This window comes from Nomascus leucogenys, chromosome 7b (assembly GCF_006542625.1).
Source record: "Nomascus leucogenys isolate Asia chromosome 7b, Asia_NLE_v1, whole genome shotgun sequence".
NCBI classification, from domain to species: domain Eukaryota; kingdom Metazoa; phylum Chordata; class Mammalia; order Primates; family Hylobatidae; genus Nomascus; species Nomascus leucogenys.
In genome coordinates this window covers 4,938,272-4,956,569 of record NC_044387.1, presented here as the reverse complement: position 1 = coordinate 4,956,569, position 18,298 = coordinate 4,938,272, and the positions used below count along the sequence as shown (strand labels likewise).

The 18,298-nt window shown below is 53.0% G+C and overlaps 1 protein-coding gene across 4 annotated transcripts in view; it reads left to right on the top strand.

The window, feature by feature from the left end:
* FBLN1 (fibulin 1) overlaps nucleotides 1-18,298 on the top strand; it is a 96,808-nt gene that overhangs the window by 28,555 nt on the left and 49,955 nt on the right. For all 4 annotated transcript variants that reach the window (XM_030815376.1, XM_030815378.1, XM_030815377.1 and 1 more), the window contains exons 5-13: nucleotides 516-575; nucleotides 2,255-2,356; nucleotides 2,954-3,091; nucleotides 4,389-4,526; nucleotides 10,463-10,606; nucleotides 11,392-11,520; nucleotides 12,637-12,762; nucleotides 16,305-16,424; nucleotides 17,820-17,951. In XM_030815376.1, the coding sequence (XP_030671236.1) occupies nucleotides 516-575; nucleotides 2,255-2,356; nucleotides 2,954-3,091; nucleotides 4,389-4,526; nucleotides 10,463-10,606; nucleotides 11,392-11,520; nucleotides 12,637-12,762; nucleotides 16,305-16,424; nucleotides 17,820-17,951 (1,089 nt within the window). The remainder of the gene's footprint in view (nucleotides 1-515; nucleotides 576-2,254; nucleotides 2,357-2,953; nucleotides 3,092-4,388; nucleotides 4,527-10,462; nucleotides 10,607-11,391; nucleotides 11,521-12,636; nucleotides 12,763-16,304; nucleotides 16,425-17,819; nucleotides 17,952-18,298) is intronic.

The window sequence follows — 18,298 nt, the reverse complement described above, 5'->3', positions numbered from 1 at the left end:
TGGTCTTTCTGTTATAATTGATCCTTTTTTTGACACGGAGTCTCGCTGTTGTTGCCCAGGCTGGAGTGCGATGGTGTGATCTTGACTCACTGCAGCCTCCGACTCCTGAGTTCAAGCGATTCTTCTGCCTCAACCTCCTGAGTACCTGAGATTACAGACGCATGCCACCACACCCAGCTAATTTTTGTATTTTTAGTAGAGACAGCATTTCACCGTATTGGCCAGGATGGTCTTGAACTCCTGACCTCAGGTGATCCACCCGCCTCGGCCTCCCAAAGTGCTGGGATTACAGGTGCCCGCCACCACGCCTGGTCTATAATTGATCAGAGATCAATTATACATTTACAAGTGTAATTCTATCTTAAAGAGGATAAAGTTAATACTTAGCTGTTTATATAAGATGTTCAAATGGGCATTACTGCCTGATAGTGACAAGAAGAGAGAATGCTGGGAGTTTCTTTTAAGATAAGATGGGTGTTCGGATAAATGTCTGACTTGGTCTTTTTCCCCCTTAGATAAGATCATTGAGGTTGAGGAGGAACAAGAGGACCCATATCTGAATGACCGCTGCCGAGGTGAGACTTGGGCGTCTCCCATGGGTTGGTATTTAAACCGCAAGGGGCCAGCAAGGTGGCTCAGGCCTGTAATCCTAGTACTTTGGGAAGCCAAGGCAGGAGGATTCCTTGAGCCCAGGAGGTTGAGGCTGCAGTGAGCTATGACCGCGCCCCTTTGCTCTCTAGCCTGGGCGACAGAGCTGGACCCTGTCTCAAAAAAAAAAAAAAAAAACCAAAACAAAACCAAGGAGTCTCAGTGCTGATCTCATTGGAAGTTGGAATCCAGGTTTTGCTTTGGTTTACCCTGCAAAGTACCCTTTGGCTGGGAGCCAGTCATGAGCCACTTCCGCCCTGAGAAGTCCTGGACTCCCAGCTCCTCCTTCTCTTCCCCCTTCCAGATCTAGGGCTGGCTGGGGGAGGGGAAGGGGGGGCTTACCAAGGAGGGGCCCTGGTGAGGGCTGGTGTGGAAAGCCTGCACATTACCGAGCCCCCAGGCCTTGTGAAGGTGACAGAGGCCTCCCTCAGGCTCTCAGGGGAGAGGACAGGGCTAAGTGTTCCTTGCCTTTGTGCCCCTGGACCCCCAGCCACGGTTCTATATATTCATTTGCCTCACAAGGAGATGTTTGCACATTTAAGTAAAGGCCTCGCAGGTTTGTTTTTCATATGATAAAACTGTTTTTCTTTCATGGAACACTCTGGCATGTCTAGACCTGCAGATCTGCCTCACAAGCTCTTTCAGTGGTTCGCCCTGTGGTTAGGGTGTTAATTAGGGGCCAGTTTAATCCCCAAATGATGCAGTCAGTGTACAGTGACAGTTGGTCCAGGGGTGCGGTCCAGGGGCCTGGTGGAGGGAGGAAGGGAGTGACCCCAGCAAGCCTCAGGACTATGGGGGGAGCTTTCTGGGGGGAGGGGAGCTGGTCTGCAAGGAGGAGGCAGGACTAGCTGGGAAAATAACCCTGAAATGGTCCTCAGGGAGACCTGAAGCCATGTAAAGGGCACAGACCCACTGTAGCGGGGTATTGGGAGGCAGTGGGCCGGGGAAGGAGGTGGGGTTAGAGGGCCAGAGGGAGGGGACCGAGAAACAGGCAGGCTGGCAGCAGTTAGAAGTGTATCTTGTAGAATCTTTCCCTGGTCGAGGCTTATCCTGATGAGATTTGCACTCTGAGCATCACTCTGGCTGCCCCGTAGGAAGAACAGGTTGTGGGGTGCTGCTGGGCTATGCAGAAAGACCAGGTAGGAGGCTGTGGCCACAGCCAGGTGGGCAGCTGCAGGAGCTGAGGCCATGGTAGTGGGCTTGGAGCAGCGGGACAGCTCGAGAGTTTCGTGAGGAGCAGGTACATGAGGCCTAGTTGGAGCCTGGCCTTCCACGTGGAGCCCACACCCCCATGTCCGTGACAGGCGGTGAGCTCTTCTCTGCCTCGCCCCTTCCAGGTACACCCCAGCCTACAAAGGGCACCCTGCACACCACCTGATTTTCCAGACGGGGAGGTTGGGACCTGAAGCAGCAGCCCCTGGGGGGTGTCCAGAGCCAGAGCTTGGGGGTCTCCCAGGAGGGCAGCAGGTGGGCTCCAGCCAGGTCAGCCTGCCTTCCTGGGTTCATCTGCCCAGAGGGCGTTTTCTATGACCCAGCCTGAACAGAGCTAGAAACCACGCGGTGCCTGGGTGCGTCCAGCCCTGGCTCACGCACGCTGTGCTTCCAGGAGGCGGGCCCTGCAAGCAGCAGTGCCGAGACACGGGTGACGAGGTGGTCTGCTCCTGCTTCGTGGGCTACCAGCTGCTGTCTGATGGTGTCTCCTGTGAAGGTAATGTCTCTGTCCCAGGTGCCAGCAGGACTGGCAGGTCACTGTGCTTGGGAGCTCTGTGCTGGAGGACTGAGCAGGGCCTGCCTTGTACAACCCAGACCCCATTCAGGGGTGGAGAGCAGCCCGGGACTCGCTTTCTTGTGCTCCCTGGAGTTTGCAGCACAGAGGCCCCTGCCAAGACTTCCCTCCAAGACAATATAAGCACTGGGGCTGGGAAAGAGGATGGATTTGGGGTCTAACCAGGTTCCGGATCCAGGATCTGCTGAGTGGCCTTGGGCACAATCCTTCAGCCTCTCCTGGCCCCCGCGTCTGTGAGATGGGGGAGATGGAGAAGATGCTGCCCCCCGATGGGGTTCTTGAGGACCACATAACTCCAGTCTCAGAAAAAGCAGTAGATACGAACGTTAGCAGGGGAGAGAAATCACTGCTTTCGACTCCATGCAGTCCACAGCCTGGAGGTGCACATGGTGGGCCTCAGCTCAGTTTGCGAGGGTGCAGGGAACCACTTCCACCGTGGCTTTGGCACATTCCTTCTGAGGATGTATTAGGATGGGTCGTTCTTGCTGGTCACCCCCGCACTGCCTCGGTCTCTCCTAGATGTCAATGAATGCATCACGGGCAGCCACAGCTGCCGGCTTGGAGAATCCTGCATCAACACAGTGGGCTCGTTCCGCTGCCAGCGGGACAGCAGCTGCGGGACTGGCTATGAGCTCACAGAGGACAATAGCTGCAAAGGTACAGCATGCGCTCTGAGTCTGCAAACCTGGTCTCCCAGCGTAGATACGGCGCGGTGGGAAGGGCAGCTCTGGGGTCTGGGCTCCCGCAGTCCTGCGCCCTCTGTGGCTGCCTGGGTGACTGCCTGCTCATCCGCAGGAGGGAGGTGGTTATACCCACCAGGGTGTCTGGACAGGTGGGATGGAAAATGAAAGTGCTTGCCAATAATGTTCAGAACGTTGAAAAAGTTGACAGTAGTGCACCGGTACCAGCTAGTTCTGCTGTTAGGAAAGATTTACGTTCTTACGGTGCAGAGTAAATGATGGCAGATTTGGGTTTCTAAAAAGGCTCAGTGCATGATTATTTAAAATCAAGACCAGGGATGAATTTCAGGTTCTCACATGTACTTTCTCCAAAAAAAAAAAAAAGCAAAAAACAAAAACAAAAAAAAAACCCCACAATTGTTTTTGCAAAACAGCTGCCTTCCATCCAAATCCAGGCTTCCTTGAAGTTCAAAGCATATCCCCTTCCACTGCATAAACACATGGCATTTCTGGCTGCCAGCCTTTCCCCGCCAAGCCTTAGGTGTTATTTGGCAGATGGGGAGGCTCTGATGAGGATCGTTTAGAACACAGTTTTGCAGAGCGTTTCAAGCCTTTCAGAAGGACAAATCCACTTGTGTAAAAATGTCACTCACTGTATCATTAGAGTGACTTCAAAGCATGGCACACCCCTTCTGACATCTGAGGGCCACAGAGCAAATTCTGTCCTCCCCACCCCCGCACACCAGCTGGGTGGTTTGGACCTCAAGAGTCCAGTGGCCAAGCCAGCTGAGTATACACATTTGACCATTTGACAGCCATGAACTTCAAGGGAAGGGCAGCCCGTCACATCCTATCATGACTGTAACCCTTGTTAATATTTGGATTATCGTGAAGGCTTCAGAATGAATATGTTTATAGAGACTGTGTTTGTTGCCACTAAGATAATTGCTTTATGATCTAAACTAAACATACACTTAGCCTGAATGAATACTAATATATATATACCTGCCAGGAAAATGCCAGGGTGATTTATTATAACAGACAGTTTGCCTCATAAGAGCCTTGGGAAAAAAGTCAGCTTTATAAGTCTTTAGCAACTGGAGCACGATTTGGCTCAGTGAAGTCCTTTTTGTGTATGATTTCTCTATTAGAATGTTTTGGGTTATAGTCTGAGTAATGCGCATTAGAAAAAAGCTTTCTTGTGATTTTAAAGTGTTGTAAGATGCTTCTGGCAGGACTCTTGCTAACAATTTCCTTTTTTTATGATGTACCAGATATTGACGAGTGTGAGAGTGGTATTCATAACTGCCTCCCCGATTTTATCTGTCAGAATACTCTGGGATCCTTCCGCTGCCGACCCAAGCTACAGTGCAAGAGTGGCTTTATACAAGATGCTCTAGGCAACTGTATTGGTAAGACGTGTGCTGCCAGGATTAGTGGGTTATTCCAGGAGGGGCCAGCGATCTGGCCTTGGGGCAGGCCTCTGGAATCTGCGGGGCCGCGTGGTGTACAGAACAGGGGTTGGCAAACTTTTTGTGTAAAGGGCTGGACAGCAAATAGAGCAAATACTTTAGCCGTTGTGGGCCATATGGTCTCTGTCGTAATAGTCAACTCTGCTGTTACAGTCTAAAGCGGCCAAGGGTCATCTGTAAACAAATGGGTGCGGCTGTGTTCCAATAAAACTTTATTTACAAAAATAGGCAGCAGGCTGGATTTGGCCCAAGGGCCACACTTTGCTGATCTGGGTTTAGATTAAAGAGCTTGGGTTTTGGAGTTAGAGTGACCCAAGAAAATTACTTCTTCTGAGCTTTAATTTTTTTCCTCTATAAAATGGGAGTAATCATAATACCTGGCTTATAGACTTGAGGCCAGGATTAGGCGAGTCCTTGCGAAGTACTGGTACACAGGAAGCACTCGGTGAGTGGCGATTCCCTGCCACAGGCATTTAGCCGATTAAAAAATTATTTAAAAAATACTTGGCTGGGCACAGTGGGTCACGCCTGTAATCCTAGCACTTTGGGAGGCCAAGGCAGGAGGATTGCTTGAGCCCAGGTGTTTGAGGCCAGCCTGGGGAATATAGTGAGACCCCATCACTACAAAAAATTAGCTGCGTGTGGTGGCGCATGCCTACAGTCCCAGCTACTTGGGAGGCTGAGGTGGGAGAATCCCTTGAACAGCGAGGTAGAGGCTGCAGTGAGCTGTGATCGTGCTACTGCACTCCAGTCTGGGCAACAGGGCAAGACCTTGTCTCAAAAATAAAATAAAATATAAAAATAAAAAATAGTCTGTGTTAGTATTTGAATTCATAGAGACAGAAAGTAGAATGGAAGGTGCCAGGGGCTGGGCAGAGCGGGGGATGGGGAGTGAGTGTTTCCTGGGTGCAGAGTTTCAGTTTGATAAGATGAAAAAGTTCTGGAGATGGATGGGGGTGATGGTGGCACAACAGTGTGAATGCACTAATGCCCCTGAACCATCTACTTAAAATGGTTACGATGGCAGATTTTATGTTACATAAAATTTGTAGTTCACATGTAGTTCATGTGGCGAACATGTAGTTTACCACAATAAGAAAAGAAACTCTGGCCAGGCATGGTGGCTCACACTTGTAATCTCAGCACTTTGGGAGGCCGAGGAGGGTGGATCACCTGAGGTCAGGAGTTTGAGACCAGCCTGACCAACATAGTGAAACCCCGTCGTTACTAAAAATACAAACATTAGCTGGGCGTAGTGATGGGTGCCTGTAATCCCAGCTGCTTAGGAGGCTGAGGCAGCAGAATCGCTTGAACCTGGGAGGCGGAGGTTGCAGTGAGCTGAGATCACGCCCCTGCACTCCAGCCTGGGTGACAGAGCGAGACTCCATCTCAAAAAAAAAAAAAAAAAAAAAGAAAAGAAAAAAAAAAGAAACTCTGCTGATATCAGAGAAATACTAATATGAAAAGAGAGAATCCCATGTGAACTTCATATGAATTTAGGAGGCCTGGATAAGACTGCTCACGCTAGAGGAGCTGTGTGCTGATCAGCCTGGGTTACTGGTTCTGGAAAGACAGGAGGTGAGTCCTGCTTTCCCCTGCCGTTGTCAGGTTGACTGCCTGGCTAGGCCACTGCAGTCAGCGCTTAAGTCCTGATCCACTGGCTCTCCCTCGGCCTCTGCTTGGCAGACGCTCCTGGGTCCTGCCTTTGAGATCAGAGAGACTTTTTAGGAGAAGAGGTGAGGAATCCCAGCTACAGATCACACTAGTCAGAACCTCCCCACTTGGGTGGCCACATCACCTCTCCCCTACCATGAGCAAGGGAGTATAAATTTCCATCTTGCTTCTATTTCAACTTTTCCTTAGCGAAATCTGTATTGATCATTTATTTGAAATAGTGGTTTGGAGAGAGAGCTCTTCCCCCACTGCATTTTTTTTAACCACCGAGATATTTAAAGACAAATGGATATGGCCTGGCACAGCGACTCACGCCTGTAATTCTGATACTTTGGGAGGCCAATGCGGGTGGATTACTTGAGGTCAGGAGTTCGAGAACAGCCTGACCAATATGGTGAAACCCCGTCTCTACGAAAAATACAAAAATTAGCCAGGTGTGGTGGTGAGCACCTTGTAATCCCAGCTACTCAGGATGCTGAGGCAGGAGAATCGCTTGAACCCAGGAGGCGGAGGTTGTAGTGAGCCAAGATCGTGCCACTGCACTCCAGCCTGGGCAACGGAGCAAGACTCTGTCTCAAAAGAAAAAAGAAAAAAAGACAAGTAAAACAGTGAGCCCTTAGGACAGGGGCCTCGTCTGAAACCTGCCCCAGCCTTCCTCTGTTACAGCTTCCCTGTCATCCCCTGGGGGAGACTTCTGAGCTGGGGGGGCTGTGGCTCGTCTGCCAGTTGGCCCCTCGCCAGTCCCTTGCCAGCAGGGAGGGGTGGTTGTCACTCAGCGCAGGGGGTGGTGAGCAGGGAAGCCACGGGCTCTCCGGGGCCAGCAGGGAGGATAGTCCTGCTCAGACTTGCAGCCTGCTCAAAGGGGGATCCGGAGGAGGCTGGCGTCAACTGAGGATGGAAACCCTGACTCATGGCAAAATCAGCCCCGATTTCCACAAAGAGGCAGCGTTTGCAAGTCTCAGCCTAGCCCTGACTTTCCTCTCTACAGGGTGCAGCACTGCATATGGGCTGAGGGAGCCGTCCCCTCACTGTCCTTCCAGGACTGGCAAGCAGGCTGTGGGCTGAAGGCCAGCCTGGCGGCACTGAGCTGTTCCGTGCCATCTCCCTGGGTCCTCAGTGACAGAATCGGAAGCCAAATGTTCAGCTCCCTCAGGGTATCCTGATCTTGGGATGCCAGGATGAGGATGGGGTTCCCCTTTTCATGTGCTCTCAATGCTTGCACTCAAGCTCAGGAATCATTGTTTTAAAAGATCTCTATTTATTTCAAAAATTATGTACGTCTTGATTTACAAATCAGCAAACAAAACCCAAGTGTAGGAAGTAAACGCTCCTCCCCTGGCCGATCCTGCCTGCCTCTTGGCAGGGTCTGTGAGCCCTTCTGGGCTCTGCTTCCCTGAGACTTTTTGTTTTTTTATGAAAATGGGACCGGACTGTTCTGCGACTTGCGTTTTTTCCCCACTTGACAGGGTATTTAGAAATCATTTCATGTCAGCACCTTTATCTTATCTTTTTAAAAACGACTGCATCAGCAGAAATACTTCTTTCTAAGGAGAAGATACATCAAGATAGAAGGCAGTTTCAGGCCGTCTGGGAGAGGGCTGAAAAGCTTCTGTGTCAGGTCCTGGTCCCCCAGCACGCACCCTGGGTCCTCTGCTCCCACACCTCTGCCCGTGGTACCCGCTCCCTCACCCAGGAAGAACATGGTCCATGGTGGGAAGCACCGATTCCCTTATGTAGCCAGAATCCATCTTCCCGGAGCTCCTAGAACCATCCTGGGGCCCCAAGAGCCCATCCGAGCCTCCTGCCTGTAGCAGAAGAGCTCTTCCTGCAGAGCTAGCACAAGGGATGGATCAGGGTCCCAGAAATTGGAGGTCTCTGCCCCATCATGCATGGAGAATTTTCTAGGACCTTAAGGTTGGGTCACCGAGGGCTTTGAGACCAGCATGGCTTTGTCTGGTTTTCTTTGCTCTTTTTCTTTGAATTCCCTCCTCCCGCTCCACCTCCTCCTCCCCCTCCCCCTCCTCCCCCCCTCCCCCTCTCCTCCCCCTCCCCCCTCCCCTCCCCCTCCCCTCCCCCTCCCCCTCTTCCCCCTCCCCCTCCTTCCCTTCCCCCATCTCCCCCTCCCCCTTCCCCCCTCCCCTCCTTCTTCTTTTTCTTTTTTTTTTTTTCTCTGAGACAGTCTTGCGCAGTCTTGCTCTGTCACCCAGGCTGGAGTGCAGTGGCACAATCTTGGCTCACTGCAACCGCCACCTTGCTGGTTCAAGCAGTTCTCCTGCCTCAGCCTCCCAAGTAGCTGGGATTACAGGCACCCACAACCATGCCTGGCTAATTTTTGTATTTTTAGTAGAGATGGGGTTTTGCCGTGTTGGCCAGGTTGGTCTTGAGCTCTTGACCTCAGGTGACCCATCCCTCGGCCTCCCAAAGTGCTGGGATTGCAGGCGTGAGCCACCACGCCCGGCCTCTTCCTTTCTTCTTGAGTGGGGAGGAGGGAATGGGCCAGGGCTTCCCACGTGCCCTGACTGACTTTGCCTGGGGATGTCGGCAGGTCCTGGGGCAGGAAGGGGTTCCACTGAATCTAGGAAGCACTGGGTGAAGCCAAGTGAATGGGGACCTTGGCAGCTTGGGCTTTTCCTATGTGAATCCCTGAGAGGGAGAGATCGGGCGCCATGTTCCCAAACTCACCCGACGCTTTACATTGATTTGCTCTCTGTTTATTCATTCCCATTCATTCATTCATTGATAGCCAGGTCTTTCCCCTGTGGAGCACACGCTGTTCTGAGGGACACTGTTGTTCTGAGGGACACTTGTTCTGTGGAACAGAGTTTGGGGAATGCAGTCTGAGTGAGGAGCTTGCAGCGCCTTGGGGAAGGCAGCCACCACTCTGCTAAACGCTGCATTTAGTCGTGTGACAGGGCAGGGGCCACCCAGCTGTTTCTCTAAAGGGCTAGATGGTAAATAACAACTTCAGTCTCTGTGGCAACCACTCAACTCTGCCTTTTGCAGTGTAAAAGCACCCCTAAGCAATGCGTAACAGAGTGGGCCTGGCTGCACACTAATAAAACTTTATTTACAAAAGCAGGTGTAAGCCAGATTTGAACCAAGGGCCATCATTTGCTGGCCACTGATCTAAGGGAGCTGGAAAGCAGGAGACCCTGGTTCTAGACCTAGGCCCTGGTTGGCCCCTGACTTCAGCCATGAGCCCAGAGTCATTCAGTCTCTGGACCTCGGTTTCCTGTTTGTAAAGTGCAGGCAGTAATGATAGTGATACCTGCCTCACCTCACTTGCAGGCTGGCTGTGGTGCTCGAGAGCGGTCATGGATGTAAAAGCTTTTGTAAACTGTAAATTGCTGCATGGTCAGCGCGAAGGGCTGACTCATTTGACTGAGGAGGGTAAACTTGGCTGGCAGGGAGAGGGGTACAGCTGTCCTCCTTTCTGACTTATGCTCAGGGGTCTTCCACCATCACTCCCTCTCTTTGTCCCCCCACCCCAGATGCTTTGTAAGTGAGCAAGGTTCTCCAAGGTGATGGTTAGACGCTTGGGTCCTTTTCCACTCCCTCTATCAGGAAGTGCAATCTGTGTATTCTTCCTCCGAATTTGAGCAGAAGGAGGGAATCCATGTGTAGCATGGCCCTCCTGGACCATTCATGGGTTCACACTTGCTCATTGTGTGTCATCAAAGGTAAATGCCCCACCGTCCCCATGTCAGAGGTGTGTCCGCTCAAGGAAGGAGACTGCCGTGCAGTGAGCTCAGGGAGCCATGGCACCTCCCGGGTGGGCCTGGCTCAGCATAGGCCCTGTGAAGCTCGGTCATCGGAGGGGCCTAGAGCCTTGCTGGGAGCCAGAGTTGCTGGCACCACGTGGACGGTCACCTGTCTCCTTAACACCGTGCCCAGTGTGTGGAGTAGATGAATGCAGGAAAAGCCAGGCAGGCAGGTCCCGATGTGGCACAGTGAACGGTGGAGGTGCTGGAGATTTAGGGATAGGAAGAAGAGCCAGAGAGGTGGTGTTTGAGGCGGTATGCAGCGGTAAAATTTGGGAGCCAGCTGGGAGGCGGCTGTGTGGTCCAGGGTGAGGGGGTTGAGCCCCTCCATTTGTGGTTTTGCAAAGAGGTGGGAAGGGGGGTTTCTTTGGAGATCCAGTTTTTGAGTTCTGGGACACACTCCAGGTTTAACCACGTGGTCTCTGTCTTTTCCCGCTGCAGATATCAATGAGTGTTTGAGTATCAGTGCCCCGTGCCCTGTCGGGCATACATGCATCAATACGGAGGGCTCCTACACGTGCCAGAAGAACGTGCCCAACTGTGGCCGTGGCTACCATCTCAACGAGGAGGGAACGCGCTGTGTTGGTTGGTATTAAGAAAACAAATCTGAAATCCACTTTCCTGTCTGCTTCCAGCACGCACCCTGCCTTCTCTGGAAGCAGAAAGTTGATCCCCAAAGCAAAGCCATTTCTATCAGCCCATCCATCCCATTGTCAATTCCCAAGCATGGGGCTTCATTGTCTTGCCTGGACTGGTGCAGTAGAGCACCAGCCCGTCTACTGCCTCAGCCTTGTCCGGCTTGTCCTGAGCCCAAAGCTCTCGCACCCCACCCTGTTTACAGCTCCATCCCCTCCCCATTGGTGACAAAGGATGGATGCCTCTGCTTACAGTCCAGTGCCCCAGAGCTGGCCCAACTCCACAAACCTTGTAATTCAGGCAATGTGGGTCTTGCCACTCCCCACACAAGCACTGTCCTTTCCTCTCTGTGTGGGTGTTTGCTCTTATGTCATTCCCTCTGCCCACCTGCTCCTACGTTCCTTTGGATCCAGGGCACCCAGCCTGCTTAGATCCCGCCAGGGAAGGAGACTTCCTTGCATAACCCCCAGGACACTTCTTCAGTGTCTCCCTGGGTTCCTGGGCACTTCCTACCTTAATGGGAGTCATTGCTGTCCTGCCAACCAGGTAGGGCTGCCTCTGGGTCAGCTGTCTTCCCAGTCCAGGGCCCGGCACACAGTAGGTGCTCTGTGAAGTCGTGTTGAAATGGAATGCCCGTTTCCATGTGTTCCTTTCTTGCTTTCCTTTCTGATCATCTTGGGGGGAAAAAACCCAAACTAAAGGTTTTCATCATGGCTTTCTTTCTCCTTTGCAAGATGTGGACGAGTGCGCGCCACCTGCTGAGCCCTGTGGGAAGGGACATCGCTGTGTGAACTCTCCCGGCAGTTTCCGCTGCGAATGCAAGACGGGTTACTATTTCGACGGCATCAGCAGGATGTGTGTGGGTGCGTGGGGGGCCCCACAGGCCTCGGGGGAACCCGGCCGCGTGGCACCAGGGACACATTCTGTGGCACCTCGAGTGATGTGGTCTGATCCTCATCTCAGATAATCCCAAGTGCAGGCAGACCCCGAGAGAGAAGACCCTGAGTCAGGAGACCCCATTCTAGCCCCAGCTTTGCTGCTGCCCAGCCAGGCGGCCACTGGCACAGCCCCCCGTGTGTGAGCCTGCTCCCTGCCTGTAGAAAGGGGTTCTGCTCGACCCAGGACGTCCAAGTGTTGATGAGCCAGGTCTACACATGTGGGCAGCATCAGTGATTTCCTGGAGATTCACCGCTGAGCTGTAGAGCCACAGGAGCTAGAGAGATGTGCCTTTAGCCCAGGGCAGCGAGGGGAAAACTTGACCAGGAGCGGGGTCAGGTCTTGTCCAGCCAGTGCCTGCTGTCACCAAACCGGTGCTCAGGGAAGCCTGGCAGCTGCCACTCCACTCCCCCACAGTGGGCACTTTGCTAGATCCTGCCAGACCCTCCTTGTGGGCCCTGGGGAGGAGGACTGGCAGGAGGGCACAAGTTCAGATGTGCTGCTGCAGAAGGAGCACGAGACTTGCCCAACGGGCAGGCACACTGCGGCAGTCCCAGCTCTCCCACTGACTCCCCACATGCTCGGGACAAGTCACTTTGCATTCCTTATCTGAGAAGTGAGGCTGGAGGCCAGGCGCGGTGGCTCACGCCTGTAATCCCAGCACTTTGGGAGGCTAAGGCAGGCAGATCACTTGAGGTCAGGAGTTTGAGACCAGCCTGGCCAACATGACGAAACCCCATCTCTACAAAAAATACAAAAATTAGCCAGGCGTGGTGGCACATGCCTGTAATCCCAGTTACTTGGGAGGCTGAGGCAGGAGAATCACTTGAACTGGGAGGCGGAGGTTGCAGTGAGCTGAGATCGTGCCACCGCACTCCAGCCTAGGAGACAGAGCGAGACTCTGTCTGAAAGATGAAGAAAAAAAAAGAAATGAGGCTAGAGGAGGTGGAGGACAACGGACATGAGCTGGCCTTACTAGGAGGGTGGAGTGTGGTGCCACTGTGTTGGACATTGCCCTGAGTCGGCCCGCCCCTCACTTTCAGATGTCAATGAGTGCCAGCGCTACCCTGGGCGCCTGTGTGGCCACAAGTGCGAGAACACTCTGGGCTCCTACCTCTGCAGCTGTTCCGTGGGCTTCCGGCTCTCTGTGGACGGCAGGTCGTGTGAAGGTGAGGCTGGGGCCCCGTCCAATCACTTCCCCCAGGTCACCTTCCTCCTGGGGAAGCCACCCTTCTGCAGACTCATTTGGAGCAGATCTGCGTTGGTTTCCCTGTTAAATGACGTGTTAGCAGGAGAAGTGCCTATAAACTATTGTTCATCAGAGAGGACTGCCCGCCTGCCCACCCGATTTCTCCTGATGACATCCGCCCTCTGAGGCGGTGTCGGGGTTCGTAGGCCGTGGCAGAGGCCATGTGGGATGTGGCTAGGATTATGGGGCTTGGAGCATGAGACCCACGAGTCACAGGGCCTTGGTTATGCCCGACCTCTCCCTGCCTCCGTGTCCTCCCCAGGGAGAGGGATTGATGTGTGAAACAACAGCGAAAACTGGACACTTGTTTTGCACAAAGACGGTGTGTGGGTTTTAATCAGATGCTGCCTGGGGGAGACAGGCCTCTGTGTCCACTGATCTCAAGTCACCCAAACAAAAGGAGGGAGGCTTTGTAAATGACGAGCTGTGAGAGGAAGTACTGAGGCCCTTAGGGCGTGGGTCACTGTTCACCTGCCTCTAACTTTTTTTTTGATATGGTGTCTTGCCCTTGTCACCCAGGTTGGAGTGCAATGCCACGATCTCGGCTCACTGCAACCTCCGCCTCCCGGGTTCAAGCGATTCTCCTGCCTCAGCTTCCCGAATAGCTGGGTGCACATCACCACGCCCGGCTAATTTTTGTATTTTTCGTAGAGACAAGGTTTCACCATGTTGGCCAGGATGGTCTTGAACTCCTGACCTCAGATGATCTGCCCACCTCGGCCTCCCAAAGTGCTGGGATTACAGGCGTGAGCCACTGCGCCCGGCCTGCCTCTAACTTCTTATTGGAGTTAGGCTTTTCCCTCCCACAGAGTCAGGGAGAAGCACCCTGGCCTTCCCGATGACGACATTCCCCAGGCATGTCCCCAGCCCTTGAGAAAGACACTCCTTGGTTGCACATCTCAAAGGGACAGAGAAACCATTTACATTTGCAAGTTTTTCTAAAGTAGATGCTTCTCAGGAAAATGGAGGTCAGCGCCTGTAGTCAGGTTTGGGCTGGAACCAAGAGAAAATTCTTTTGGCAGCGTTGATCTTCCTCAGGCAGGCATGCCAAGGGGACTGGGTCTGCATTCCTGGGTACGTGGTCTTGGGCCAATGGCAGCCACGCTGAAGTTGGGTCAGTTCTCTTGGTATGTGGGGGTTGGACAGGGTCTTGTGGTTCTCAGATAACACCAACCTCCTGGGCTGATGGGAAGGTCACATGAACAGCATGTCAGCCCAGGGCCTGGCACATACTAGGCGCTTGGCAGATGTCGTGTCTTATATACGGATTAGGTTCTGAGCTGAGCAGACACTGAGAGCTTTGGATGGCCCTCCACAATCGTCCACACTGCCCATGACACCCTGTTTGGTGCACTGCACTGGCTCGGAGGACGGCTTCTGCAGCCTGACTCAAAACATGGCAGGTCCTAAAGTTCTGCCATGAGAATTTTCCTTCCTGATGAGATGGTCACAGGGGTTAGATATGCCAGGGTGAGCTGTTGTGTGCATAGTTCTCAAATCGGAGGATGGACGGTGTGAGGGGCTCCTGGGATTAGTTCACAAGAACGCGTATGGACAAGGAACAAGATTCACGAGTTGAGTCTCTCAGGCTTGTGTTCAAACCTGACTTCTGCCATTTCCATGGCCTTGAAGAAGTAACTCAGTCTTTCTTGCACCATGGTGTCCTCATCTGTAAAATGGGCATAGTAGGACCAACCCCATAGGGAGTTGTGAGGATGAAACGAGATTAAGCATGTGAAGAGCTTATCACAGGGCTGAGCACAGGATGAAGAGCTGGCAGTGTGGAGGCTGCTGGCTTTGTTATTATTTAGTAGAAGTAGTGGGATTCCTGGCTTGTGCTTCCTCCAGTCACTTGTAAATTACTGAAAAGTCGGCATTCATATCCACATTAGTGGACAATATTGTGGACATAGAACCAGAGCCTGGCCAGCCTTGCCATATGACCTTACTAACCACTTGTTAAGCACCTGCCCCGGGCGTGTAGCAAGAACTCGGTCCTGCACTGGGGAGTGTCTCTAGCGGGGGATGAGAGACCACCCTGGACAGGTGGAGGCCAGGCCTGGTGTGTGGGGGCCACAGAGATGAAACATGGGGTGGAAGGCTGTTGGACGTTCTGTGACAGCCACACAGTATAGATTTAAGGCTTTTCCAGCCACAATCTCTGTTGCAACTGCTCAACTCTGCTGTGGTAGCAGAGAAGTGGCCAGAGGACCATGGTAAATGTGGCAGGGCACAGTGGCTCACACCTGTAATCCCAGCACTTTGGGAGGCTGAGGCAGGCGGATCACTCGAGGTCAGGAGTTCGAGACCAGTATGGCAAACATCGTGAAAGCCCGTATCTACTAAAAATACAAAAATTAGCTGGGCATGGTGGCGCACACCTGTAATCCCCCAGCTACTCAGGAGGCTGAGGCAGGAGAACTGCTTGAATTCATATCCACATTTAGTGGACAATAGCCTCCCGGAGGTGGAGATTGCAGTGAGCTGAGATTGAGCTACTGCACTCCAGCCTGGGCGACAGACAGAGACTTTGTCTCAAAAAAAAAAAAAAAAAAAAAAAAAAAAGAAAAAGAATGTGGCTGTATTCTTTATTTTATTGTTATTATTATTTTGAGACAGAGTCTCGCTCTGTCGCCCAGGCTGGAGTGCAGTGGTGTGATCTTGGCTCACTGCAACCTCTGCCTCCTTGTTCAAGCAATTCTCCTGCTTCAGCCTCCCGAGAAGTTGTGACTACAGGTGTGTGCCACCATGCCCGGCTAATTCTTGTATTTTTAGTAGAGATGGGGTTTCATCATGCCGGCCAGGCTGGTCTCAAACCCCTGACCTCGTGATCCACCCACGTTGGCCTCCCAAACTGCTGGGATTACAGGCATGAGCCACCATGCCTTGCCTGGCTGTGTTCTAATAAAACTTTATTTATAAAAACAAGTGTTGGGACGAATTTGGCCCATGGACTGTGATTCACTGACCTCTGCTTTAGGTAAAGGGGACAGTTGAGCAGTAGTTCAGAGTTGCTGAGTGGCCCAGTGAGTTCTGTGCATTGGAGTATGAGGAGTACTGGCATATGGGCTGGGTGGCCGAGGCCTTCCTTGTGTGCCGTCATCTCTGTAGGATGCCATCTTGGAGGTGAAGGGGGGAGCACAGGATCAGATTTCCATTTGAGAACTAGAGTGGACTCTGGCAGCCAGGTCGGGGCTGGCTTCCAGGGGCCGAGGCTGGAGGCTATCGCTGCCGTCCTGGCAGGAGAAGGTGTGGTCGAAGCAGGCAGGGGCAGGGATGGAGGGTCCGGAGGCACCAGCGATGATGCCTCTCCCTCGGCCACGCCCCCCGGGACCTCCACCTCTCTGAGTGCGTTAACCTGAGGGAGGTGGAGAGGAGGTTTTCTGTTCACTGACCCTGAGGGCTGCTGTGGAGGCAGGGACGTGTGATGCTCTGAGCAGTGACCCTCGCTTTGTATTTCAGACATCAATGAGTGCAGCAGCAGCCCTTGTAGCCAGGAGTGTGCCAACGTCTACGGCTCCTACCAGTGTTACTGCCGGCGAGGCTACCAGCTCAGCGATGTGGACGGAGTCACCTGTGAAGGTGCGGACGCCCCTGCTTGCTGAGGGGGAAAGCACCCCCTGGCCTTGCCATGACACAGCAGCATGGCCTCTGACTTTCAAAATCCACAGGGAAGAGCCTGCTGGGATTTCTTCACCTGGCAAACCTTCCATGTCCACCCTTGGAGGCTAGCAAGTGGTTTGCTGTTTTCCCACCAACTGAATTTTTTTTTTTTTTTGAGATAGGGTCTCGCTCTGTTGCCCAGGCTGGAGTGATATGGTGCAATCACTGCTCACTGCAGCCTCAGCTTCCCAGGCTCAAGTGATCCTCCCACCTCAGCCTCCCAAGTAGTTGGGACCATAGGCGTATACCACCATGCCTGGCTAATTTTTTATTTTTAAAAAATTAGAGATGGGGTCTTGCTATGTTGCCCAGGCTGGTCTCGAACTCCTTGGCTCAAGTGATCTTCTTGCTTCAGCCTCCCAAATTGCTGGGATTATAGGCATGAGCCACCGTGCCCAGCCCCCAACTGAAATTCTAATATACTTTTCCCATCCTTAAGCGTGAGGGTGGGAAGGCAGCAAACCACTCCTGACTTGTTCTTTAATAAATGTGCACGGTGGTGATTACAACGTGCACTGGGACCTTGGGCCGCATATCTTAGGGCTTGGTGGTGGTGCATGGTGGAGAGGTAAGGAGGGGGCTCAGGGACCTCCTATATTCCTGACTCAGAGCTCCAACTCTTTATCTGTAACATGATGATTAACTTCAGCCTCACCAGATCATTGGAGGATTAAACCAGATGACAGCAATTACAGGCAATTAAGGGCAATTATGATGATTACTGTTTTCATGTAAGGTGTGTGTGTATTTTGTTTGCTTGTTTGTTTTTGAGACAGAGACAGCTCTGTCCTCCAGGTTGGAGGGCAGTGGTACAAACACGGCTCACTGCAGCCTCCATCTCCTGGGATCAAGCAATTCTCCCACCTCTACCTCCTTGAGTAGCTGGGCCCACAGGCATGCACCAGTATGCCTGGATAACTTTTTTGATTTTTTGTAGAGACAGGGTCTCACTTTGTTGCCGAGGCTGGTCTTGAACTCCTGGGCTCAAGTAATCCTCCTGCCTCAGCCTCCCATGCCTGGGATTCCAGGCATGAGCCAGTATACCCAGCTGAGGTGTGTTTCTTATTATTGAACTGTGGTCCATATTTCCCCCTGCCCGCCACATGCATACTTCACACCATGAACTTGCTGTGTGACCCTAGGCTAGTCCCATCGCCTCTCTGAGCATGATGGTCTCTGAGGCTTCCTGTGTTCAGCTTGCCCTGTGCTGCTGCCCTCCCGTGCCCCAGTGCAGCCCCCAGGGTGATGTGGCGTGGCCAGCAGCCATGGCCAGATGCCAGGACACTGAGGCTGAGGTAGGCTTTGCCGTTGCAGACATCGACGAGTGCGCCCTGCCCACCGGGGGCCACATCTGCTCCTACCGCTGCATCAACATCCCTGGAAGCTTCCAGTGCAGCTGCCCCTCATCTGGCTACAGACTGGCCCCCAACGGCCGCAACTGCCAAGGTGAGTGGGCGGGATGCCCTGGGGTCCCTCACACTCTGCTTGGGGCCCTGCAATGTTGTGGGGCTGAGGCCGGGCTCGGGAGCTGTGCTTCCCCAACCCGAGGGCCACAGCACAGATGGAATGCATTCAGGAAAAGGAGGCCTCCCCCCCATCCAAGGGGTGTCCTGGGGTCCGCAGCACCCTGGTCTCCCACACCCAGGCCCCAGCACACTTGTCCTCTGGACTGTCTGAGCCCATGGCGGCTGCATCCGGCAGGAACACTTGAGCCCTCCTCCCCTCCCCTCAGCAGCCCCGAAAAGGCTGGAACAGAGGCCTTTAGGAAGATGCCCGCCAGGGAGGAAGCAGTC